Genomic DNA, 27,455 nt, shown 5'->3' on the forward strand with positions numbered 1-27,455 from the left:
AAATTATAATATGCTTGTGACATGCTATGGCAACTTTTTTTTTGTCTTTTTAGGGCCACACCCATGGTACATGGAGGTTCCCAGGCCAGGGGTCAAATCGGAGCTGTAGCTCCTGGCCTACACCACAGCCACAGCAATGCAGGATCCGAGCTTCATCTGTGATCTACAGCACAGCTTATGGCAAGGCCAGATCCTTAACCCACTGAGCGAGGCCAGGGATGGAACCCGCATCCTCATGGATCCTAATCAGGTTTGTTAACCACTGAGCCACAATGGGAATTCCAATGGCAACTTTAATTAAAGAAACTATTAGGTTATTAATGTCTTGAGGACTCAGATTGTATCTTTGCACATAAAAGAAATTAGTAAATTTTTTTAAATAATGATGTCAAAGTAGACAAATGTTTGGGAGTTCCTGTTGTGGCTCAGCAGGTTAAGAACCTGGGTTAAGGACCTGGGTTAAGAATCCATGAGGATGCAGGCTCGATCCCTGGCCTTGCTCATTGGGTTAAAGATCTGGCATTGCCACAAGTTACGTCCTAGGTCGAAGATGCAGGAAGGATCGGCTTGGATACGGCATTACTGCAGCTGTGGTGTATGTAGGTCAGCAGCAGCAGCTCCAATTTGACCCCTAACCTGGTAACTTCCATATGCTGCAGATGCGGCCCTATAAAGCAAAAATACATAAATAACATACATCATATATATATATGCATATATATATATGATAATAACTTTCCCAGTTGTAACCATTCAGTAATTCCCACTATATCTTAAATAAAACACAAATTCCTTAACACTAACTACTAAATTCTGCATATCCTGCTTTTCCTGTCTCATCTGGATGCAGTTTTCTGTATTCGCCATGCTTTGCCATACTGGCCTTCCTTCAGTTTCTGAAGCACTTCTTACTTTAGGGCCTTTGCAAGTGCTGTTCTCTTGCCCAGAATATTTCCCTCGTACCTCTTTTCTGACTATAATTCAAACGTCATTTCCTCAGAGAGGCCCTCCGCAGCCCACCTTCCTACTAAATTAGATTTTCCCACCTTTGACTTTCTCTTTGAATCCAGTGTTTTTATGTCATAATTCTTATATCAAATTGTAATTATATATGTATTTATGTATTTATTTATGTAACATCTCTCTCCTTCATAAAATTGTAAGGTCAAGGAGGGCAGAAATCATGATACTTTGTACCTAGAACATAGCATGGTGCCTGATTTAGTCAGTTACTGTTTGTTGAAAGAACGAAAGTGCTGAATGAATACAAGAGGATGACAAGCACACTATAAACGTTAGAAGTAAAAGCATATCCCAGTTCTTTCACAATAATGAAAATCTAACACTTTTAGAAAATATTTTAAAACTTGTGTTAAAATTTAAAGGAGGAGTTCCGGGAGTTCTGGTCGTGGAGCAGTGGAAACGAATCCAACTAGGAACCATGAGGTTGTGGGTTCGATCCGGGCCTTGCTCAGTGGGTTAAGGATCTGGCGTTGATGTGAGCTGTGGTGTGGGTCACAGACACAGCTCAGATCCTGCGTTGCTGTGGCTGTGGTGTAGGCCAGCAGCTACATCTCCCATTCAACCCTTAGCTTGGTACAGCCCTGAAAAGACAAAAAAAAAATGTAAAGAAACCCATCATTCAAAACTTTCTTTCCCCTCTTCCCTCTCTTTCCCATGGCTCCCAGGCCTGTACTTTGATCTAGCTTTTGTTCCTCTCTCCTTTCTGCTTCACCAAGGTAAGGATAATAAATAAAAGTGCTTTAATAAAACAGTAAGTTAAACTTTTATAATGTTCAGGTAAATATCAGTTCCTGAGGGTTTTTTTAAATTTAATTTTTAATAGAACTAATATATTCACATGGCTCAAAACTCAAAAAGTATTATAGGGTGAGCTTCCCGGTGGCTCAGCGGGTTAAGGGTCCAGCACTGTCACTACTTTGATCCCTGACTAGGAACTTTTGCATGCTGTGGTTGTGGCCAAAACAACAACAACAAACAAACAAAAAAGAGAAAATATTGTAGGGGAGGAAAAATATTTTTTCCCACTACCTTCCTAGGTTCTCCAGCTGGATCCCAGTAAATAGGATTGATAAAAGGCAGATTAACAAGAAAAAAGCATACAAATTTATTAGATACAATTTTCATGACATGGAACCTTCATAAGGAAATGAAGACTGGAAAAACCAGTTAAACAGGTGTTTTTATACTAGGTTTTAAGAGTGGAAAGTCCTGGAAAAATGTGACATGACAAAATGATATGAGCTAAAGGTGGTAAACTGGGGGAAATTTAGCAAGTCCTGCTAAATTCGGAAATGTTCGGAAGCATCCCTATGTCTTTGCAGATAAGGATGCTTCTTTCCTCCAAGTAATGGGACCTCACCACTCACCTGAGGGTCTTATGACCTGCTTCAGAGGAGAAGGGGGGAGGCCAGGGAGTCATTTCAGCACCTGCTGTTTCTGTGAACTGCTTCAGGAAGAGAGGGATGGATTAAAGAGTTCTTCTAGCACCTTCCATTTCTCAAATCCCTTCAGCTTAAAACAGTCAATATGCCAATGTGTCATAGCATGTTCTGAACATTAGCAGTATAAAACAGTCAATTATCTTTATTTGCAGGAGTTATGGGCAAATAATACCATGAATAATGTATAATCAAATACTGAACTATTATTTCTAGGGGAAATACAGGGTTAGAGTCCTATAAAACACTGGTCACAACATTTTCATTAACTGAATAATACATAATATTCTTTTTTTTTTTTTTTTTGGCTTTTCTTTTTAGGGCCGCACCCGCAGCATGTGAAGTTTCCCAGGCTAGGGGTCTAATCAAAGCTATAGCTGCTGGCCTACACCACAGCCACAGCAACACCAGATCCAAGCCACATCTGTGACCTACACCATAGCTCACCGCAACGCCGGATCCTCAACCCACTGAGGGAGGCCAGGGATCGAACCCACAACCTCATGGTTCCAAGTCAGATTCATTTCTGCTGCTCCACAACAGGAACTCCTACATAACATTCTTTTATATATGTTTCTTTCCTTTTTTTTTTTTTTCTATTTGGGGCTGCACTTGCAGCATATGAAGTTCCCAGGCTAGGAGTCAAATTGGAACTGCAGATGCCACCTATGCCACAGCCTATGCCACAGCAACGCAGAATCTGAGCAGTGTCTGCAACCTACACCATAGCTCATGGCAACTCCGTATCCTTAACCCACTGAGCAGGGCTAGGGATCAAATCTGCATCCTCATGGATACTAGTTGGGTTCATAACCCGCTGAGTCACAACGGGAACTCCCTGTATGTTTCTTATTCAATATATTTTGTTGCTTCATTAACAATGAACTCACAGCCAATAGTGCTATAACTTGCCTGAACAAAGCTTATCTAATACATATATTTTCTCTGTAAGGTACAACACAACTTTCTTAGGTTTAGGAACATCATTCAGGACTACAGCACTATTTTTTTTAAAGAGCAAAATCACCACTTACAACAAAAAAGGCACAAAAATGAAAAACATGGTACTAGCTAGACCCCGAAAAGTACATTTGTTTACAATACATGAATTGAAACAAGAAGGCAGATCATCAACTTATTCAAGAAGTCAGTAGAAGCCAGCACCTGGTTAAGAAATCACCTAAGCAGATGTTGTCATAAAACTATCATATATCCCATCTACTCTCCTAAGGGCCCGTTTATTTTTTTCCTGAAAGTCATATGTTCTTCCATGAGCGCCCATCTGCTCTTCCCTATCCATTAAGATTGCATATAAACTTCAAATTCTAACCGCATCCTTGAGTCACATTTCTTTGTGAATTCCCATGCAAACATATTGATTCAATCTGGTTTTTTTCTTGCCAATCTGACTGTTATTTTAATTTTCAGACCCCCAGTATTAGACCTAAGAGGGTAGAGGAAAAGCTTTTCCTCAACAATTTCAAATAGCAAACAAATTGTACAAAAATTGATCCATATTATATAGATATGCGTATTTTGGCACTGCTTCTAATGCCAACTTTTAGACAGCAAAAGGGTCTACAAGTGTCTGAAAGTGCTAAGTTTCTTACATTACCTAGCAGCTGTTATTAAACAATTTAGAGGCATATTCAAAATGGTATGATTGGAGTTCCCGTCGTGGCGCAATGGTTAACGAATCCGACTAGGAACCATGAGGTTGCGGGTTCGGTCCCTGCCCTTGCTCAGTGGGTTAACGATCTGGCGTTGCCGTGAGCTGTGGTGTAGGTTGCAGACGCGGCTTGGGTCCCGAGTTTCTGTGGCTCTGGCGGAGGCCAGTGGCTACAGCTCCGATTCGACTCCTAGCCCGGGAACCTCCATATGCCGCGGGAGCAGCCCAAAGAAATAGCAAAAAAAAAGACAAAAAAACAAACAAACAAAAAAAAACCCAAAATGTTATGATTAACACAGTGCATAGTGGAAGACTTTTATGGTGAATTAAAAAACCTAACACCCTAGTCTATTAACCAATATTTTAAAAATCAGTAGTAGTTTTAAGCCAATGATAGTTCTTTTACCTGTTTCTTCTAGTATTACCTTTATGTTTATGATATCTTTGTATTGCTATTTTTTGACTTACCAACTTTAAAAGGTATCAGTATACTGACTACTATGGTAGTTGATATTCCAGATCTCTTGCTCTGATACCACCTATTTCTCCACTCTCATCCTCAAAGATTGTGAGCGATATAGTTGGTGAAATCAGTAGTTATTTATTGCATTGAAGGAGTTCAGAACACACGACCCCAAAATATGCTTCTCTGGCAAATGGACTGTTTGGAGTTAAAGGACCCTTGAAAAACAACCTGCAAGAAGGACATGGTGATCTTCTTCCTTTTTCTTAAATAGCAGATTAAAATCCCATGTGAAAGTTGTCCTTCCTACATCAGAAGGAAAGAGACATTCTTATCAACAAGGATGGGCAGTCAAAGCTGAGATAAAATCTGTACCAACAAACTTTGTTAAATGAACCATCAACTTACTAGTCAATTCTCCACTCGTTGAAATGCCCCAGCCTGAACCCCTTTGCCTAGTCACATTTTACAATTTGCTACTTGCTTAATTCAATATATAAGCATTCAACTCTGCTTCTTTGGGTCTTCGCTTTTCTTGTGAAGACTCCCATGTACAAGTAAAAAGTATATAATTAAAACTGGCATGTTTTCTCCTGTTAATCTGGCTTCTGTCAGTTCAATTCATAGGCCCAGCCGGAGGTCCTAAGAAAGTGGAGGAGAAATTATTCCTCCCCTACAGCATTATGATTCTATCATTTATAGATGAAGCATTTACTTTTTCACATTGTTTTATGGTTGTTAATGACAAAAATAAATTTAACACAGAGCAACATAACATAATGCATCATCATTAAGGGGGTGTAATGACACCCACTCTGCCAGTGCTGAAATTACTTGTGATCTTATTTCAGGAAACCAATTTTACCTGAATTGTTTTTCTTTTTTTTTTCACCTCTAAAATAGGGTAATAGTTGTTTTCCTCACAAGGCTCTGGAAAGAAGCAGAGTAGGAGTAACTTAGAAGAATGAGATAGTGAGTAGGTAAGCTCATTGTAAACTGTTGACCTGAAACAATTCTTTATTTTTCCAGCAAAAATGGATTTATTTGGGATTAGCAGAAAATTTCAATTTGAGGTCTGCAACTGTGGCCAGCCATGTGCAAGTCCTTGCAGGGCACAGGAAGGAAAATGCTTTTATAAAGAGGAAAAGGAAGTTGGGAGGGCTAGAATAAACAAAGAGACTGTGGTTTTTCATTGGCTGAGTCCTTGCCAAGAAAGAAGAGTCTTTCCTGTTTGGCTCTGCTATCCCCCAGAGCATGAGAATTCCCCTGGATTCTATCTCTCTGTTTAATTTTTTTTTTTTTTTTTTTTTTTTTTGGTCTTTTTGCCATTTCTTGGGCCGCTTCTGCGGCATATGTAGGTTCCCAGGCTAGGGGTCATATCAGAGCTATAACCGCAGGCCTACACCAAACCCACAGCCACGCGGGATCCGAGCCGTGTCTGCGACCTACACCACAGCTCACCGCAACGCCGGATCGTTAACCCACTGACCAAGGTCAGGGCTCGAACCCTCAACCTCATGGTTCCTAGTCGGATTCATTAACCACCGCGCCACGACGGGAACACCTCTCTGTTTAATTTTAATTGAGGTTTCTGTTTAATTTTTGTACAAAACTTTAAGTGTGAGTGCAATATAAAGCAATATCTTTGACCCTGACAACAGTTCTAGTCTTCATTCTTCTCCTAATTGACTCTGGGAAAATCTTTTCATATCTTGGGTGGCTGTTTTCTAACTGGTAATTATCAAAATTAACGAGTAATTAATGTCTATACTATTAACAATTTATTTGGATATAAACAATGTGGAAAATACCAAGTTTGTATTACTAGCCAATCTCTAACCTACGAGCTCTGACGTTATTATTTTGCCTCTAAATGAGAATTAATTACATTCAAGCTATCACTGTCCCCACGAACATAGCACAGCAGAAACATCTAAGTAGGAGACTGCTAGAGCAGCCGGTTTTTTGAAGATATAGGAGGCTGTAAGCTTGGGAATGCAACATGTGGTAGATCCAATAACAGAATCAAAAATTAGAAAACAATCAGAAATTAATTAAATGGTGATTAAGAATGCTTTGGTCCCTATAGGAAGGCTACATATATACTGGGAGGGCATGTGGCTTTTCTACGCCAGAAACCGTCAGAAGCCGCTTTCAGGTTCTCGGGTTTCCCAGAGGCCCTTGCGCAGCTCTTGGCGGGGAAACGTGACCTGGCCCCAGGGGTCAAAGGGCTACTGTCGCTCCTCCACAGGCGACCGTTGAAGGAAGGAGCATGCGCATTAGGCAAAGCAGTTCTCCTGGTCGCTGCCGGGGGACCCTCAGGCGTTAGGTATTACATGTTTGTTTCCCTTTTGGTTTATTTTCTCTTTTTTTCTTTTCTTTCTTTCTTTTATTTTCTTTTTTGCTTTTTAATGTCTTTTTCTGTTGCCTTCACCTACTTTTAAGTTTTTTTAAGTTCTGAATGGTGAACTCTTCGGGCGGAAAATGCATAGCTACTTATTTTTCACAGGAGGTTCTTGAGTGTAGAGTAACTCTAGCATGTAGTCCAGGCTTTTTCAGGATAAATGTAAATGTTTACGATAAATAGATGCTTCTGTGAATTCTTCTAGATGAATCGTCTGGTTAAGAAAAATGAAATTGGAACCAAAAAAAATTGAGATGTACATCAGAATATTAAAGAACCAAGAAATCAGAATCAACCCCAAAAGTCCAGAATATTTTCTGTTGCTCTTTTATGGTGTTCCACAGAATAGGACATTATGTCACATCCAGAGCCATGTTCAAGTTCAGTGAAGGAAAGTTAACCTGATTTGGTCATTTTGAAACTACAAATTTAAAACAAAAATTAAAAGATTATTTTAAAGAATTTGACAGAGCCAGTTTTTCATTACCCACTTGTGCAATGTTGTTAATGTTTAAATACTGTGAAGAAAAATAAATTATGCTTTTTTAAAAAGGTCATTTAAAGAGTTCTCTTAATAACCATTCTATGTGAGGCTTGCTGGTCTTGCTAGGCTTAATATTAGCACTTGACTCAAAAGAGCTTTGGAGCAAAGTGAATCTGTTTTTGAAAATTCCATTTTAAGTAAAACAAACAAACCTTGTCATTTATTCACATAAAATTCTGACTTTACATATAATAAACCAGATTAGAGATAAAAATAAGATCTGAAGTTAAAGCTTGTATTTGTGTCACAAGGTTGAATTAAAGAAAATATCAGAAGATGGCCACTGCACAATTGCAGAGAACGTCCATGGTATGATTTCTTATATTTTAATTTTAATTTAGCTAATTTAGTTGTTTCTTGAAGTCTCAATTATTTTTTTTAATTATTACTATTATTATTATTTTTTTTTTTTTTTGTCTTTTTGCCTTTTCTAGGGCTTCTTCCTGCGACATATGGAGGTTCCCAGGCTAGGGGTCTAATCGGAGCTGTAGCCATCAGCCTACACCAGGGCCACAGCAATGCAGAATCCGAGCCATGTCTGCAACCTACACCACAGCTCACAGCAACGCCAGATCCTTAACCCACTGAGCAAGGCCAGGGATCGAACCCGCAACCTCATGGTTCCTAGTTGGATTTGTTAACCACTGCACCTCAACGGGAACTCCTCAATTATTTTTATGTTTGAAAGTTAGAGTCATCTCTGAAGGTTTAATGATATCAGTAAACTCCGTATTTTAAGAAATGAAAACATTTGCTAAACTAATTTGAATTAATAAAAAATTCTGTTGGGTGCTCGATGTTTGCTGTAAATTGCTGGTTCAAGTTTGCTTTACCTTAGGTATCAATCAGTGCTATTATGTTGCTTTGATGAAATTATAATTCACAGCAGTCACTCCTAAAAAATGAATTTTTATGCAGCACAAAGGTTAAAATTACAGTTATCTGTTAAACCTAGTTAGTAACTAAAGAGAATTTCAATGTTATATATCCTTGTATTATGCAGTTACAGTTACCTGCAAGGGGATTTCTAACACTTAAGCACTTTTTTGCATGTTACCTTTAGGCTACCACCCTGGAAACACCCTCACGTTTTGGAAGCCATCCTGATTTTCTGGGAATTACTAACTACTGTGGTTAAGAATTATTTGGGAAAGTACTGTGCTTTCTTATGCAAAAAAAAAAAAAAATAGATCTAATTTAAGTTCCAGAAGATTGTATTTTTAGTAAATCTAAATGAAATGTTTTAATCTCCCTTGAATTTAGAGTGCTTTGGTATTTCCCAATAAGATATCAACTGAGCAGCAGTCTTTAGTGTTAGTGAAGAGGCTCCTAGCAGTTTCAGTATCCTGCATCACGTATTTGCGAGGAATATTTCCAGAATGTGCTTATGGAACAAGATACCTAGATGGTAATATGTTTATTTCTCTAAACATGTTATTTTTATTTTTGGCTTGCTCTAAAACAGTAACTTTTGACATAGAGATTTTTTTTAATAACAGTTTTATTGAGTTATATTTTGCATACCTAACAATTCAGTCATTTAGAATGCACAATACATTGATTTTTGGTATATTCAAAGAGGTGTGTAACCATCACCACAGTTAGTTTTAGAACATTTCATCACCTCAAAAGGAAACCCCAAACCCTTAAGTCACTCTCTACTCCCCCCACTTCCCAGTCCTAGGCAACCACCAATCTGGTTTCTGTCTGTACAGATTTCCCTATTGTAGACATTTCAAATAAATGAAGTCATACAATATGTGGTCTTTTGTGACTGGCTTCTTTCACTTGCCATAATGTTTCATCCATATTGTAGCAAGAATTAGTACTTCATTCTTTTTTGTTGCTGAGTAATATTTCTTTGTATGGATAAACTACATTTTTTTAATCCACTCATTAGTCGATGAACATTTAGGTGGTTTCCACTTTTGACTATTATAAATAATGCCAAATTTATGTACAAGTTTTTGTGTGGACATTTAAGTGATTTTTTTAAGTGTATATTCAATATTTTTGAAAGCATTTAATCATAAAAATTTCCCTCAATCTCTCAAGTATAATATTACTTGACATTACTCTTATAATAATGAAGTTAATAAGTAAAAACATTACTTAAAGCCTCGTACAATGGTAGTGTATGTTTACATTATTTTGAAGAAGTAAAAGTAATACAGCCAGTTTATACTTCAATAATAACTTATTGCCTAGAACATAGTATATACCTAATGTTATGCACCAACTCTTTTGGCAATATATTAAGCACTATGTCATGTATGGTATCTTATTCATTCATTTCACAGGCCTGTGAGTTCAATATTATCCCTGTTTTCCAGATAAGGAGCCTGAGACTGAGAGATCTCGGTGTTTTCCACTGTTTTACTTGTTGTTGTTCCCTTGCAGTACACTATCTAATAGCTCATTACCTTCTTAACCTTTATAAGTATTTTACTGGGATAAGGGTCCATAGCAAATATTCTAAGATTCTTGGATAACAATGGCATGAAAGTATGATATCTAACTTGAAGTGTCCTATAGCCTTTCTTTGTTTTTGTTTTATGGCCCCACCTGAGGCATATGGAAGTTCTTAGGCCAGAGATCGAATGTGAGCCACAGCTGCAACTGCAGCTGTGGCAATGCCAGATCCTTTAACCCACTGTGCTGGGCTGGGAGATGAACCCAGCCTCTGTGGTGACCTGAGCTGCTGCAGTTGGATTCTTAACCCATTGCACCACAGTGGGAACTCCATTCTTATATAGCTCCTAAGGTGGAAATTTTTTTTCTATCCATCAACATGCATCCTCATCACTATGATGCCATTTTATAGTAAAGATAAAAAGATTGTTTCATATAATCTTTCTTCCTTTAATTATATTAACACCAATCATCTGGAAGTTCATTGCCGTTAATATATCATTATTTTTGTATTTAGATCTTTGTGTCAAAATTCTGAGAGAAGATAAAAATTGTCCAGGATCCACACAGTTAGTGAAGTGGTAAGTAAAAGACCTTAATGAAAGAAAATTTTTTCTTAAATCACATTTTTTGGGGACCTTTGATACCTTTAAGTGTTAAACCCAATTTAGTGATTTCCCCCTTTAACACTGGGTACTGTTTTTGCAGGTCTTTGGATTACTGCAGTAAAACTTTCCTTTATTTCATGCTCCATGTGAGCAGGCTTCATTTTCCTATTATTATTCCTCAAAAACAGATGTCAGATATTTTCTATCCTCCTTTTCTTCCAACTCCATTGGCATTTTATATCACTGCCATATTTTTGTTTCATTTTATTATTTAAGCTAGGTAATAGGAAGGGAGCTTTAATAATAAAATTGTGTATTATTTAGTAATGAGATAATATGGAGACTTATTAAAAACTGTTTTCTGGAGGTACATTCAGTCTAAAAATCCTTGATTATTTTTTAGGATGCTAGGATGCTATGATGCTTTACAGAAAAAATATGTAAGTCAATATCTCTTTTTTTTTCCTATAGTTTATAGTCTACAAATGTAACAGCAGTTAGCATGTAGTAAAACAGTAATTAGCATGTAGTAAAAGGTTGATTTAAACTAACTTGGGCATGTGCCAGTCCAAATTACTGAAAATCTGAATATTTTAAAGACTGATATTCAACTCATTTAAAGCTATTAGAGGAGTTCCTGTCGTGGTGCAGTGGAAACAAATCTGACTAGGAACCATGAGGTTGCGGTTTGATCCCTGGCCTCGATCAGTGGGTTAAGGATCTGGCATTGCCGTGAGCTGTGGTGTAGGTCGCAGACATGGCTCGGATATGGCGTGGCTGTGGCTGTGGCTTAGGCTGGTGGCTACAGCTCTGACTAGACCCCTAGCCTGGGAACCTCCATATGCCGTGGGTGCAGCCCTGAAAAGACAAAAGACTAAATAAATAAATAAATAAAGCTATTAGAATAAATACTTAACAGATTTTGCCCAGTCAGTTTTGGTTAACTGTTAACAGTCATTTGTATTTATCACATGTTAACTTACAAAAACTTAATGAATTAAAAAGTCTTTTTAAATAGTTTGTTCATTAGTTTCATATGCCTTCTACAATTTTGTTTATACTAATAACAGTAATCTCTTCATGAGAGTTCAAAAATAAATTGTGACAAGCCTTTTTGTATACTTAGTTTATGTTATATCAACATATACAGAGAAGTCTGACTCAAAAAAAAATCATAAAAAGGATACAATTGTATCCATGGTCACCAGCTTCCCTCATTAAGACATTGAATATTTAATACTCATTAATTATTGAGTGCCTGCTCTGTGCCAGGCACATATTCTAGGTAGGAGCTGAGTAAGCTAACAATGGTCAGCACAACAAAGAGGATCCCTTCTATAGTGAAAAAATAGTCAGTAAAACAAGGAAATTAGATAATATCCAATAGTGTTAAATGCCAGTAATACTTTTAGGAAGAGTATGTGGTAAATGGAGAGGTTGGTAACTTTAGGTAGGGTAGTCTGAGGAGCTCTCTAAGGAGGTGATATTTAAGCTGAGACTTGAATTAGAAGAAACCAGTCAGGCATTGATTTGGGGAGAATATTCCTGACAGAGCAGCAGATGCAGAGTTGGGAATTTGGAGAGTTCAAGGGACAAAAAGCCAGAATGATTGCAGTGTGATGAGCAGTGCAGGAAGGTGGCAGGAAATGAACCTGGGAAGATAGACAAGGCCAGTGCATTCAGGGCTGTGTAGGTAGAGTTTGTGTGTGGGTTTTTTGTTTTGTTTTTTGTTTGTTTGTTTGTTTTTCTTTTTGGTCCTCAGCTGTGGCATTTGGAAGTTCCCGGGTCAGGGATCAGACCTGTGCCACAGCAGTGACAATGCCAGATACTTAACCCACTGAGCCACCAGGGAACTCCTGGATTTTATTTTAGTGAAAATAAAAGTCATTTTGAAGGTTTTGAGTAGAAATGTAACATCATTTGATTTATCTTTTCAATTAAAAGAAAAATCTCTTTGACCACTATTTAGAGAATGTACTGTAGAAGGAGAACAAAATTGGAATGAAGAATAGCACTTGATAGCAGTACTGCAGTGCTGGTGAAAAATAATGGTGGCTTAGAGAAGGATGGCAAAGAAAAATGAAAAGATTCAGGGTATATCTGGAAGAACTAATTGGACTTGTTTATAGATTGTCTCTTATAAGGAAAAGATTTAAATCAATAATGATTCTTAGATTTTTGGCAGATTGAGTGAATGATTTCCTGTGATTTTCTGTTCCTGTGGGTCTCCAGAGCCTCTTCCCTTTACTCAATGAGCAGGGCCCTAAACTCTCTTTGTCTCTTTTCAAAATCAGTTCTCACAGTGGTAAGGTTTAATGTGTTATTTCACAACATATATTTTCCTTGTAACTGCCAATAATGCCCCTGTTTGCTTAAGTCAGTGACATGAATTTAAATCTTCAGTAAGACAACAAAAAATAGATATTTGGGGGAATAGAGCGAGATATCCAGGGTATTGCTTTACATGCATCAAGTCTATTTTCTGTAAGATTATTTTTATTAGGAGTAAATGTTGAAATAGGACAAAGAATTCTAATGATCCATCATGCAAAAATATTTTACAAAATAAAAGTAAGATTTTTGTTCTTTGTTATGTTTCAGCTAAGGATGGTTGTTCTAGCTGTAAGTATTTTTAAATTGTATGTTCTTTTAAAAAAAACTCAAATTCGGTCTTGCTTAATTAAATAACACTAAAACCATTTATTGATTATGTCACTTGATACAAACAACTGATCTATTCAATGGAAAAAAGTAACTGATATTTTGGGGGGGGTCATTTTGTGTTTTGTTTTACTAAGTTCTTTTAGTAGTTTAGTCTAAACATCCAGTGTAGTTCTCATAGAATACTTAGCCTTGTATAACTCAATCGTAAATTATTTTAATAGGTATACACCAATCCAGAAGACCCTCAGGTAAGTATGTTTAAAGTAATAAAGAAACATCATGCTTCTACTATCTGTAAGTAACATAAAAATGTAATACCTTATACTTTTAATTATGCTTTTATCTAGGTACTGTCATGTGTATTTTCACATTTGAACCTCATAAAGACTTTTTTTGTTGTTGTACGCATGACATGTAGAAGTTCCTGGGCAAGGGAGTGAACCCTTGCCTGCACACAGCAGTGACCCAAGCCACTGCAGTGACAATACCAGATCCTTAACCTGCTGCACTGCAGGGGAACTCCCATGACTTTGTGAGTTAACCAAGATCTTAAGATAGGTCTTGCATTGTTATCTTTAAATAGATTAATATACTTATTACAAGAAAGGTTATGTGACTGATCCTAGGCCACAAAGACACAAAGCATTATAAATAAGCTAAATCTCCTGATTTCTGATTCTTTACAGTATTATTTTTTTCACAATATTCTTTTTATAGAACCATAAAGGGGGTTAAGTTTCAGAAAAATAAAATTCTTATCCTTAATCTTTGAATATTCAGTCCAGTCCAGTCACATTTACATGTTCATCTGACAATTAAAGGAAAGAAAAGGTTACAAAAAATAAAGAGAAATCCAGAAGACAAGAAACAAAGGGGAAAGATCTGTTGAGTGCTTACTATTCTTAGGCTTCATTTCTAGGGGCTTTCTGTTCATTATCTCCTTTATCCATCATAACCATCATGAGGTAATATGTCATTATCATCTCCAAGTTGTAGATGAGGAAACTTAGATACAAGGTTTCTTGTCTAAGGTCACAGTGGTAGAACCAGAATTTGGACCTAAGAAGGCCAGTTCATGATCTGAGTGCTTAACCATTAAACTTTAGCTGTTACAATATAGTGTTTCATTCACTTATGAAAAAGCATATTTTTTAAAAAGAGAGAACTAACCCTATCCCTAAGTGAGCAATGGGACATAAAGAAAACAGTAAAAGCATTAAAACTTGAAGAGAGCTTGAGGAGTTCCCATCGTGGTTCAGCGGAAATGATTTTGACTAGCATCCATGAGGAAGCAGGTTCAATCCCTGGCCTCGCTTAATGGGTAAATGATCCGATGTTGCTGTGAGCTGTAGTATAGGTCGCAGATGAGGCTTGGATCCCATGTTGCTGTGGCTGTGGTGTGGGCTGGTGGCTACAGCTCTGATTCATCCCCTAGCCTGGGAACTTCCATATGCTGCAAGTGTGGCCCTAAAAAGACAAAAAAGAAAAAGAAAAAGAGCTGGGGATGTCTCTTCTTTGATATTCATGCCTGCAATTAATGCTTAATATATGTCCACAGTGACAAAATCATATGGGCAAAAGCTGTGAATTAGTTGATTGTTCAGACACTTAACTATTCAGAAAAATGTGCATTTATTTTCAGATATTTAATAATTGCACATTTTTTCTTTTAGTAAAAGAGCAACATTGCTAATACATTAATATTAATTGAATGCTTAATTAACAGGCATTTTATTAAAAGTGCTATATGAATTACCTCATTTGATAAATATTCATAGGCACCAAGGAGGTAGGTACTATTTTCAGTTTCTTTTATTAGCTGAGAAAACTGAGACTTAGAAGGTTTAAATGATTTGCTTGTGGTTACCATGTAACAAGGTTATAAGCTCTAAACTTAGCCATTAACTTAGCCTAAACTCAGCTCCCTCTCATCCTGCCTGCTAATGAGTTCCCTCTCTCTGATGTGTAAAACATACATTGCAATGAGTGGGGGAATGACTATCTCTCCAATGCTGAAGCCCCGAATCCCAAACTGTGGAAACTGACTATTAGAACTGGAAAGTTTCAATTGATGAATGGAGGTTAATGTGCAAAAAAAAATAAATGTTGAGTCATATAAAGCTTTATATAGCTACTTGGCAGCCAGTACTGTATATCATATGCATAACTGCAGTATTTTCTATTTAAGACAATTTCAGAATGTTACCAATTTAAATTCAAGTACACCAGTAATGGACCCATCATGGACTTCATAAGGTATTGTTCTATAGTTTTCTTTTTGTATTACAGATTACTGGTTATTCATATTAGTACTAGATAGCTAAACTTCAGGAATAATTCTGAAACTTTTCAGTTAACCATCCAGGAAACAAAATATCCTCAGAGCAGCTGCAAGCCAGAATTCTGTGGCTAATTATACATTATTTTAATTACGAAACAATGCCAAAGAGTAGGAAAACTATTGTATGCTTGAGTGATTAGAAATATAATTAAAATTCATCATTTGTTTCCTTTAAACATATTAAATGCATATTAATTAAGTAAATTAGTTTATAATAATGATAACATATTAGTGATATTAAATTTTCGTAATAGTGGCATTAAAACATATTATAACTTTTAATTTAACAACTTAATGCTTTAATAGGAATAAGACTCTCAAGTAGTAAAATGTGAAGTTACAGTATTAGAAGCCATGCTTGTCATAAGAGAAATTAATTGTGATTCTCTTCTAGTAAAAACCAAAGCAGTGAATCTAGTATGTCATCTGCTGACACAAAGAAAGCAAGTATTCTCCTCATTCGCAAGATTTATATTCTAATGCAAAATCTGGGACCTTTACCTAATGATGTTTGTTTGACCATGAAACTTTTTTACTACGATGAAGGTACTATTTCCGGTTCATCATGTTTCTTTTTCTTTCCTTTTTGCTTTCTTTTTAGGGCCATACACATGGTATTATGGAAGTTCCCAGGCTAGGGGAATCAGAACTGCAGCTGCCGGCCTATGCCACGGCCACAATAACACTGGATCCGATCTGCCTCTATGACCTACACCACAGGTCACAGCAATGCTGGATCCTTAACCCACTGAACAAGGGAGGGCAAGAGATCGAGCCTGCTTCCTCATGGATACTGATTGGGTTCGTAACCACTGAGCCACGATGGGAACTCCCAGTTCACCCTGTTTCTGTTGGTACTTGTATATTTTCTTATTTATTCAACCAGTTGGTTTCCATCCCAAGCGTTTTTAAGCACTTAAATTGTTATATATATTTTTGAAATTATAAAGTTTACATTTATTATCAATATTTGAAAAATATACACAAATTCTCTAGTAATATGAATATGACCATGTGAAACTAAACTTCATTCATAATTAAAGAAATGAAGGAGGAGTTTTTTTTTTGTTTTTTTTTTTTGTCTTTTTGCCTTTTCTAGGGCCGCTCCCGCTCCTGCAGCGTATGGAGTTCCCAGGCTAGGGGTCGAATTGGAGCTGTAGCCTCCTCTGGCCTACACCACAGCCACAGCAACATGGGATCCGATCCGAGCCGTGTCTGCGACAGCTCACTGGCAATGCCGGATCATTAACCCACTGAGCAAGGCCAGGGATCAAACCCGCAACCTTATGGTTCCTGGTCGGATTTGTTAACCACTGCACCACGACGGGAACTCCAGAAATGAAGCAGGAGTTCTTGTGTGGCTCAATGGGCTAAGGATCCAGTGCTGTCACTGCAGTGGCTTGGGGGCTGGCACAGAATCGAATCTTGTCCCAGGAACTTCCACATGCCTCGAGAGTGGCCAAAGAAAAGAAAAGAAGAAATGAAGCAATGAGATACCATTTTTCACTTACCAGATCAGTAGAACTTGTAAACTGATCATTGGCAAGGGTGTGGGGGGAAGCAAGCACTTTTGTATACTCTTGAGGAAATGTATGTAGGTGCCATGAAACATTTTAGGAGGACAGTTTGACAGTATCAAAATTTCAAGTGCATGTTCTCTTTAATCCAGAAATTCTATAGTTAGAAAAGTATCTTGGGAATATACTTAGATGAATATACAAGGTTATGTGTTTATGAGAATTTTCATTATTGCTTTGGTTAAACTAGGAACAAACTGGAAACAACCTTGAGTATCCTGAATTGGGGGATTGAATAAATAAATTATGGTGCATCTATATAATAGAATGCTGAGCAATCTAAAAGAGTGTACTGATAAATCAAGTTACAAAAAATATTAAAAACATTAAAAAGTGCTGTTAAAAACAGCTAGATACAGAAGAGTATGACCTCATTTGTGTTTTTTAAGGACAGATACATGTATATGATATATATATTTTACATACATAGTATCTTTAGAAGAACATAAAGCAGCAACAATAATAGCTAATATTTATTGAATGCTTATATTGTGCTATTTCTGTTCTGAGCATTTTATAGACATTAATACCACAATGACTCTCTGAGGTAGGTACTAATATTTTCTCCATTTAACAGATAAGGAAACCAAACCAAGAATGACAAATAGTTTCTTCAGGGTCACACAGCCAGTCAGGTGTAGGGGAAAAAAGTTACCTTTAAGGAATAAAATAGGAACTTGGAGATGTAGGAGAGTGATTTTTACTTTTTAATATATGCCCTTTTGTACTATTTGAAGTTTCTTTAATCTGCATATATTTTATAATAATAAAAATTAATGTATTTTCTTCAATTTTGTGAGCAGCACAGTTTATACTTACTTTTCTGCAGTTACACCCCCAGATTACCAGCCTCCTGGTTTTAAGGATGGAGATTGTGAAGGAGTAATATTTGAAGGGGAGCCTATGTACCTAAATGTGGGAGAAGTCCCAACACCTTTTCACACTTTCAAAGTAAAAGTGACCACTGAGAAAGAACGAATGGAAAATATTGATTCAGGTATATTATCACCAAAACAAATAAAAACACCACTGCAAAAAATTCTCATGGACAAAGATGATTTAGAAGATGAACAGGAGCATTATATAAATGTAAGTAAATTTACAGAGTTATGAAGTACAATAGTAATGAATATTTGATTCAATTCTGAGGACTTTAATAGCTATAAATACTTATAAACTCAAGTTTGGAAGGAACTATAAAGAAGATATAGGCTTGGAGTTTTAAAACTTTTTACCTGGAGCTCCCGTTGTGGTGCAGCAGAAACGAATCCAATTAGTAACCATGAGGTTGCGAGTTCGATCCCTAGCCTCACTCAGTGGGTTAAGGATCCTGCATTGCTGTGGCTGTAGCGTAGGCTGGCAGCAGTAGCTCTGATTCGACCTCTATGATGAGTAAAGTAGGAAATGGTCCTGGAGGCCCAGCCACTGGCCACCCCACCTACCCTCTAAGTAGACTCTAGGGAAACCCCTTGGTCTGGAGCATAATTTGAAAACTACTGAACTACTCTAATCCCCTGACTAATGTAGGAATCTTTTCTACAACATCTCTAATAAGTGCTAATCTAAACCTATGCTTGAATTTCATCAGGGCCTGGAAAGACAGTGTCCTGAATCAGTCTGGAAGTTCCTGGAAGGCAGGAAGAGTGTCTTATTCATCTTTGTATTCCTGTGCCTTAGATTTGCAAAGTGCATTCTTGGTATTAGTTGAATGAATGGATGATTGAATTCGTAGCCTCACGCCCAGAATATCTGTCATCATTAACATGACCATCCTTTAATCTCGTTTTGTTGTTTTCTCTTTTATTCATTTTATTCTAAATTATGACCACAGTTCTTAGTACAGAGACTGATGCTTCTGATTTAGGCTCTGTGGCCACATCCTTACAAATAGAAAATTCAGTTTTTATCCAGTTTGGTCAAAAAAGAAGGAATCTTTTTACTAAAACCTAAATCTCAGTCTTGCTTTATAAACAATATGGCTGGGATTTATGTAGCAGTCTTTAACATATTTAAAGCTCTTTGACTTAAGTCACAAAGGAAATAAAAATTATAAAGTAGACATTAAACCTTTGCTATTTCTTCCATACCATGACTGAGCTTTCTTTAACTTCCTGAAGCAGGTTGGGGCTCATTCAGAGTGTATGCTAACATCTATACAGAAATTCCAGGGCTTCAGATGCTATAGCTTGTTGTGTGACCATGTCTAATTCAGTGCTCTCAAACAATAGTAAGAGCTAAGAATTTTTAGAACCATCATACATTTTTGAGAAAGTTGTTGATTTTTATCATTTGCCTTTAACTTCAGAGTAAAGAAAAGTAGGATTTTATACTTTGGATAAATAAGTTGCCTTATTATAGTAATTACAGGACCCCTTTATTTCTAGCAAGCACAAAGTCATTGTAGTGTTATATTTAACCTTCACATAAAACAAATTTGTTCATAAATACTTCTACCCAGTGTTTTATTTTGAAATGTGTCCATTTTTTCCCAATTATGTAGGATGATTTTGACATTGAAACTAAAATGGAAGAGCAGAAAAAAAAACTTGGATCTTCTGAACTTGGAGGTAAGAAGTTAATGAAAATGTAAATTAATTCACTTCCGATTCAATGTTATACCACTTTAACCTTTTTTTTCTTTTTTAACAGAGCCAAATTTAGTTTGTGAGGAAGATGAAATTATGAGGTCTAAAGAAAGTCCGGAGCTTTCAATTTCTCATTCTCAGGTATAAACTTGATAGTTCTGTCTCACTTTTTTTTTTTTTTTTTTTTTTTTTTGTCTTTTTGCCATTTTTTGGGCCACTCCAGCGGCATATGGAGGTTACCAGGCTAGGAGTTGAATTGGAGCTGTAGCCACTGGCCTACACCAGAGCCACAGCAACGCAGGATCTGAGCCGTGTCTGCAACCTACACCACAGCTCAGGGCAACGCCGGGTCCTTAACCCACTGAGCAAGGCCAGGGATAGAGCCCACAACCTCATGGTTCCTAGTCAGATTTGTTAACTACTGCGCCACGACGGGAACTCCAGTTCTGTCTCACTTTTAATTTGATTTTTTTTCCAAAGACAACTGCTTTTATATTTAGATAATTATCAGATTTTCGTATATTCTAGGTCTTTTAGAAGAAAATTAGGTATTAAGAATGCTTATTAAAATCTGGGAACTATATGTTGAGAAGTTTTTAGTATGTTACTCGTTGATTCGTTTAGTAATATATCTAAATACTGTTCCTAGAATCTTAGAATTTCAGAACTAAATAGAATCTTAAGCAGTTATCAACTTCAAATATTAATTTTGTTTTTACAGATGGAGCATATAATACTGCCTTACTTTGAAGGTTTTCTTTAAGGCAAATGATAAAAATAGGCAACTTTCTCAAAAATGTGCGATGGTTCTAAGGACCCTTAGATCTTACTGTTGTTTGAGAGCCCTGAATTAGACATGGTCACACAACAAGCTGTCACATCTGTAGCAAATATTAACTTTGTATTTATAAATGGAGTATATAATACATTTCTGTTGCCTTGGAGTAGAACACGTTTAATTTTGTTTTCCATATACAGTAAAATCCTGAAATAACATTTAAATAAATGAAAATAATGGGACTGATGATTGTCTGTCTTCCTCTGCACAGCCCTTCTCCAGTGGGAGTGGGCTGAAGTTCTTATTTTTTGGAAGAGTGGTGTCTAGTGATAATTTGGGACTTTCTGAGTTCAGTGAATGGTCAATTGTATACAGTGTCAGTTTCATGTCTTAAACTTTGCACTTCTTATGACAGTAAAAACCAATGCAAAATTAATGGTATTCATTAATTCATTGTTGCAAGATCTTAAATTTTATGTAACTGAATTTTTGAACCCCATTATTTTGTTATGAAAAACTTTTATTATATTATTTTCTTTTCTAGGTTGAGCAGTTAGTCAGTAAAACATCTGAGCTTGATGTGTCTGAAAGCAAAACCAGAAGTGGAAAAATCTTTCAGAATAAAATGGTAAAAGCATCTCTTTAGATTTGTTTTCCATTCTAACTTTGTAATACCCCCCATATTTGAATTTATTTTGCCTTTTTTTTTTTTTTAGGGCCGCACCTGCAGCATATGTAAGTTCCCAGGCTAGGGGTAGAATTGGAGCCTTAGCTGCAGGCCTACACGACAGCTACAACAACACAGGATCCTAGCCATGTCTTCGACCTACACCACAGCTCATGGCAATGCCCAATTCTTAACCCACTGAGCAAGGCCAGGGATTGAACTCGTGTCCTCGTGGGTACTGATTGGGTTCATTTCCACTGAGCCATGATGGGAACTCCGAGTTTATTTTGCTTTTAATACTTCATTTATTGACCCAACATTTAGTAAGCATATACTATATGTCAGGTACTTTATTAGGTGCTGGAGATAATAATATGAGTGATACTTCCTGCTCTTACGTCTAGCAATTGGAGGTCAACAGGTAGTGATATAGGGCTGCAATAGAGGTCTGAATTGGCACAAAGAAGAAAGAATGGTTAATTTTCCTGGAGGAGAGCGGAACCCAGGAAAGGCTTTGAAGAGTGACACTATCATCCAGACTCCCAAGGAAATTTCCTAGAATGCCAAAATGTTTCATGTTCTATCTTGTTAATGGATTATCTTGTTAGGAAGACATTAAAAATTACTGATAAACACATACACACGTATATACACACACATATAACACACATATATATCTGTATGTATATATCTTGCACAAAGTGAATCTCATATTTTTAAGAAAAAATAAAAGCACTGCTTTATTTTAGTTTTTGGTTTGAATTGTACTAAATAAAAATTTATCCTTTATGTTAGACCTTTAAGTTACTCTCAAAGGTTCCAGAGATGAAGAAAAAGCATTCTGTAAAATGTTTAAAATAGTATTTACAAAGTTAGGAAACAAATAGCACACTGTTAGTGGTATGCTAGAGTGTTTCTTTTCAAATCTTCATTCAGTGACATCATGTTGGTTGCTTGAAATTGGACATGATGAGAGTATTCATAGCATGGAAATCAGCAAATGCCTCAACTCAGTATTTGTTTCTCCCAGAGAACTAGTTGTTAAACATTTACCAACACACCACAGATGATAGTGCCATTTTTAGGTGTCCTTTTTTGCCACATTCTCAATGGAAAGTTAGAATTGACCGAAGGCAGAATTCAAACTAGTATCCTAAAGAAAACAAGAGATAACAGAATTCCAAAAATTACTACCTCTAGCAGCAAAATGTCCTTCCTAGGTAGCTTCTATTTAGGATGAGTATCCTTTACTATCCTTTGCTCCACCAAAGTACTCCTGATTTTGAGAATGTAAACTGAATTATGGTTGGAAAAGGGCAAGAAATGAAAATATTTAATAATCTATATACTAAGGAAGTTGTCATTGAAAAGTACGTTTCAATGCAAACTGTTACATTTAGAATGGGTAAGCATTGAGGTCCTCCTGTACAGCACAAGAAACTATATCCCATCTCTTGGGATAGACCATGAGGGACAATAATATAAGAAAGGAAATTATATATATATATATATATATATATATATATATGGATGGATGTTTGTGTGTGTATATATATATATATGAGACTGGCTCAGTTTGCTGTACAATGGAAATTGGCACAACATCATAAATAAACTATACTTTAATTAAAAAAATCAACCAAAAAAAAGTACATTTCAAGCATCAGAAAATAAGTATGTACTTTCAGAGGATTGTACTATGACAGCTAGTAATTTGCCACCCAGTATTCATTTTAAAAACTGCATATATGGCATTATTCACAATAGGCAAAAAGTGGAAAAAACTGCTATCTCTAACAAATGAATGGATAAATAAAATATAGTATATCCATACAGTAGATGATTATCATTCAGCCATAAAAAGGAATTAAGTATCAGTACAGACTACAGCTTGGATGAATCCTAAAAACATGCTAAGTGAAAGAAGCCAGACACACACACACACACACACACACACACAAATCATATTACATGGTACCATTTATGTGAAAGTCCAGAATAGGGGTATCTGTAGAAACAAAAAATCTTGCTGGTGAGAGGTTGGTATAGGGGAGTGATAGATATAATTGTACAGAATTTCTTTTTGGAGGATGAAAGTGTTCTAAAATTGACTGTGGTTATAGTTGCACAACTCCTTAAATATACTTAAAATCATTGAATTTTGTACACTTTTATTTATTTATTTATTTACTTATTTTTGTCTTTTTGCCATTTCTCAGGCCGCTCCCACGGCACATGGAGATTCGCAGGCTAGGGGTCGAATCGGAGCTGTAGCTGCCAGCCTACGCCAGAGCCACAGCAACTCGGGATCCTAGCCGCCTCTGCAACCCATACCACAGCTCACGGCAACACCGGATCCTTAACCCACTGAGCAAGGCCAGGGATCGAACCCTCAACCTCATAGTTCCTAGTCGGATTTGTTAACTACTGAGCCATGATGGAAACTCCAGAATTTTGTACACTTTTAAATGGATGAGGAGTTCCTTTGTGATTCAGTGGGTTAGGATCTGGTGTTGGCACTGCAACAGCTTGGATCACTGCTGTGGCGTGAGTTCAAACCCTGGCTAAGGAACTTCCACATACTGCAGGCACAGCGAAAATTAAATAAAAATAAAATAAATGGATGAATTATATGGTATCTGAATTATATCTCAGTAAAGTTTTTTTTTAACTGCATATAGTTGCCTGTAATTGAAAAATTATGTTGGTTGTTCTTTGAGAAATAACCAATTTGTAATTATTCTGTCTTTGTGGAGGCTAATGGAAATCAACAAATAAAATCTAAGGAAAGTCGGAAGAGAAGTCAGCTTGAATCTGGGAAAACAGTAAGTCTCCCTTTTTTTTCCCCTTTTTTGGCCGCCCTATGGCATATATGTAGAGTTGTCCTGTGCCAGGAATCAGAGATCAGATCTAAGTCATAGTTGCGACCTAAGCTGCAGCTGCAGCAATGCTGGATCTTTCACTGGGCTGGGCTAGGGATTGAACCTGCAACCAGTACTCCCAAGAAGCTGCTGATCCTGTTGTGCCCAAGTGGGAACTCTGAAGACACTGTCTCATAGTAATATATATATATGCTGAATAAAATGGCAAGTTTCAGATTATAGATTCAATTTAATGATAAATATGATATTCCTGGATATACCTCAGAGCTCTGATATCTAAGTTTTGTTTAAATATATTTGATTCTAAAAAATGGGGTAATTTTAAAATAAAATATGCTATTGGGTTTTTTTTTCTTTTTTTGGTTTTTAGGGCCACACCCGCAGCATATGGAGGTTCCCAGGCTAGGGATCAGAGCTACAGCTGTCGGCTTACACCACAGCCACAGCAATGCCAGATCCGAGTCATGTCTGACACCTATACAGCTCATGGCAACACCAGATCCTTAACCCACTGAGCGAGGCCAGGGATTGAATCTGCAACCTCATGGTTCCTAGTCGGATTTGTTTCTGTTGTGCCACAACGAGAACTCCAAAATATGCTATGTTAGCTTATTAATTTTTCCCTGTAAACATTTACTGTTGTATTCCATGAATGCTTTGAGGTGGTTAGAGGAATTTATAAAGTAAAAGTCAATATCAACAAAAATATGAATAGAATGAGTGAGAAAATGAGAGTACAAGAATATTCAGGCAATTTTATTTATATAGAATTAAAATTGAGCCACAGATTTGATCTGAGCTTTCTAGAGATCATAACTAAAGTAGAAACAAGATAAGATAACCAAAACCACATGTGTAAAAATACAGTATCTCCTCCTACCACCTTAGGAGAAAGAAAATTTTCCTGACCTAAATCCTGTAACAGTTATCTTATATTTGGAACCTTATTTTACCAAATCAGATAATTGTATTTGTCACTTCTGAGATAGATACTAATATTTTTAAGCCAGAATTTTTAGTATTATTTGTAGGTTAAAATTAGATAACTGAAAAATTAGGACTGTTTTTTAAAATTCAATGTTAAAGAGGTAATCTCAAAAATATAGTTGGTTAATCCTGTTTTCAGTTTACATATCTTAAGAAGGGAATGATGGAGTTCCCTGGTGGCACAGCAGGTTAAGGATCCAGTGGTGTCACTGCTGTGGCTCTGGTCGCTGCTGTGGAGCAGTTGAGTCTTTAGCCGTAGACCTTCCACATGCTGCAGGTGTGGCCCCAAAAAGGGGGGGATGGAATAACTTGAGGTTTCATTAATATATTATTTTTCCCTAGTGTATTAAGCCTTGGTTTTCTTCTACAAAATCATATTCCAATTTTGTCACTAGTTTTTACCAGAAAAATAAAAGTTCAATAACTCAGAATTTTGTTAGCAATTTTCCTAAGTCATCCTCCCATTCATTCAAGGGTGCATTGAATGTCTAATATTTATCAGGCACTGCTGAGCACCAGTGATACAGAAGCAAAACATGATGCCAAAGTGGAATTTTTCTCTATTCTTAGGTTATTTTTTAATCTTTCCCCTCTCATCCTACCCAAAAATATTTTACTATTTTGAGGACATAATGTCTATCTTTCTAACTACTCCAGCACCTCTAATGAAAACCTTACACTTAGAAGGATGTACTTTCAGCAGTCATCAAAAGATATAAATATGTCAATAATAAAAGTTACCCTACTTTTAAAGAACCCAGATATCCTATCTTAGTGGGAAATAGTATGCTAGGTTTAATTTTTTTTTGAAGAAAGAAGAGAGGAAATAAGGAAGAACTGAAGGAAGGAACATCAGATGTAAAAAAGCTCTAAAATTAAAAACATTTAAACTGGAAAGTATCTATTCTGAGTAGTTGTTTTCTTTTAATAGGTTCTTCATCACTTTGATTCGTCTAGTCAAGATTCAGTGCCAAAAAGAAGAAAGTTTAGTGAACCAAAGGAACATATATAAAAAAATGATTTTCTTCATGTTTGCAAAGTTCTTCACAACATTTAAATGAAAGGACACTATATTACTATTTTAAGGTGTGTTTGCCCTACCACTGAAAACTTATAGGTAGTCTTAAGCAGTTAGTACACTGAAATGAATTCTTAGCTATCATATGATGATCTTTAATCTTATCTGAGACAAATTCAAGAGAACTTTTGAGTAAGAACAAAAATAACCAGTGTTGTAATTTATTCTGTTAATTATCTACTCAATTTGATCTATATTCCATTTGGTGGACATTTCCTTTAAACTTATATTAACTTTTAAGGCCCTCTTAAGCCATTTTTTGAAGTAAATAATGTTTATTTTGGTATTAAATTTTGATAGGAATTCATTTTTTACCTATGTTAAAACCATATAATTTAACTGCCTGTGTTTGTCATTATGTTGTTAAAACAATGTTATTCAGTACTTTGATATAGTGTATTAACATAATAATATATAATGTGCAATTAAAAATTGGTGCTTACTTTTTTAGCATTTTTTACAAGACAAAAAAGACTAAAAGTCTGACATTTTGGGTAGCATAAATAAAACATTGTTCAGCATCTAGACTCGTTCATGGCTTCTAATTTTTATTTAAATAGCAGAAAATGTTTAGGCACTAATTTTGACATCATTTCAGTAGATGTTACTTAAGAGTTGAGCACACTTCCTAGAACTTTTGGTAGTGTGAAAGAAACTGTGTTTTTAGTGAGAAATCTGGGATCTGATTTCAGACTTGACTGTTTCCTGTGCTCTACAAAAGGAAGACTTAAAACTTGTCTGTTTGCCTCTTGCAGTTTCAGCAGCCATATTCTAAAAACATACATTATCCATGAGCTCGCCAGTAGCAAGCACTAATAGAGAAAGTATGAATGCTATGGTAGAAATGTGCCTACCCTGTTTAATATAAACCAAATAAACGTCCACAAACTAACCCAGATCAGGTTTTTCTGGAGCAGGAAAGTTAGGGTTAAGCTAATTGTCGAAAACAGCCAATTTTTTAAATGTGTTCTTAGCTTTATTGGATCCCCAACTATCACACCTAATTGTCCCACTATACACTGCTACAGTAACACACCTGCTACACTGAAGTCAGTTGACCAACAGAAACCTTTGTAGATGGGCAGCTGGTGATAGCTCACGGAAGGCTTTGATTGGCCGGATTAGTGGGGGTGGGGAGTGCAGCCCTCTTTCCTCTCTCTACCAAGGTTCCTTCATTGGATTGACCAGCTGTCAGGTTAAACCCAAACCTGCCTCCTTTCGGTGGTGTTTGTCTGGATCGCAACACAATAGCCGGGGGGGAGAGCCTCCTCTTGTAAGCTCTGATTGGCTGAACTCAGCTTTGGAGCTTTCTGATTGGTCTAATGAAGAAACAC

The 27,455-nt window shown here is 36.5% G+C and overlaps 1 protein-coding gene across 3 annotated transcripts; it reads left to right on the top strand.

The window, feature by feature from the left end:
• HORMAD1 (HORMA domain containing 1) lies at positions 4,293-26,645 on the top strand. Of its 3 annotated transcripts, none has more exons than XM_021088641.1 (15): positions 4,293-5,574; positions 7,794-7,851; positions 8,806-8,950; positions 10,472-10,535; positions 10,966-11,002; positions 13,164-13,184; positions 13,448-13,474; positions 15,415-15,482; positions 15,962-16,113; positions 17,974-18,233; positions 19,645-19,711; positions 19,794-19,870; positions 21,052-21,135; positions 23,931-23,999; positions 25,975-26,553. In XM_021088641.1, the coding sequence occupies exons 2-15, from the start codon at positions 7,819-7,821 to the stop codon at positions 26,053-26,055; spliced, it is 1,185 nt and encodes a 394-aa protein (XP_020944300.1). In that variant the 5' UTR covers positions 4,293-5,574; positions 7,794-7,818; the 3' UTR covers positions 26,056-26,553.

The sequence above is a fragment of the Sus scrofa genome, chromosome 4, assembly GCF_000003025.6.
Source record: "Sus scrofa isolate TJ Tabasco breed Duroc chromosome 4, Sscrofa11.1, whole genome shotgun sequence".
NCBI classification, from domain to species: domain Eukaryota; kingdom Metazoa; phylum Chordata; class Mammalia; order Artiodactyla; family Suidae; genus Sus; species Sus scrofa.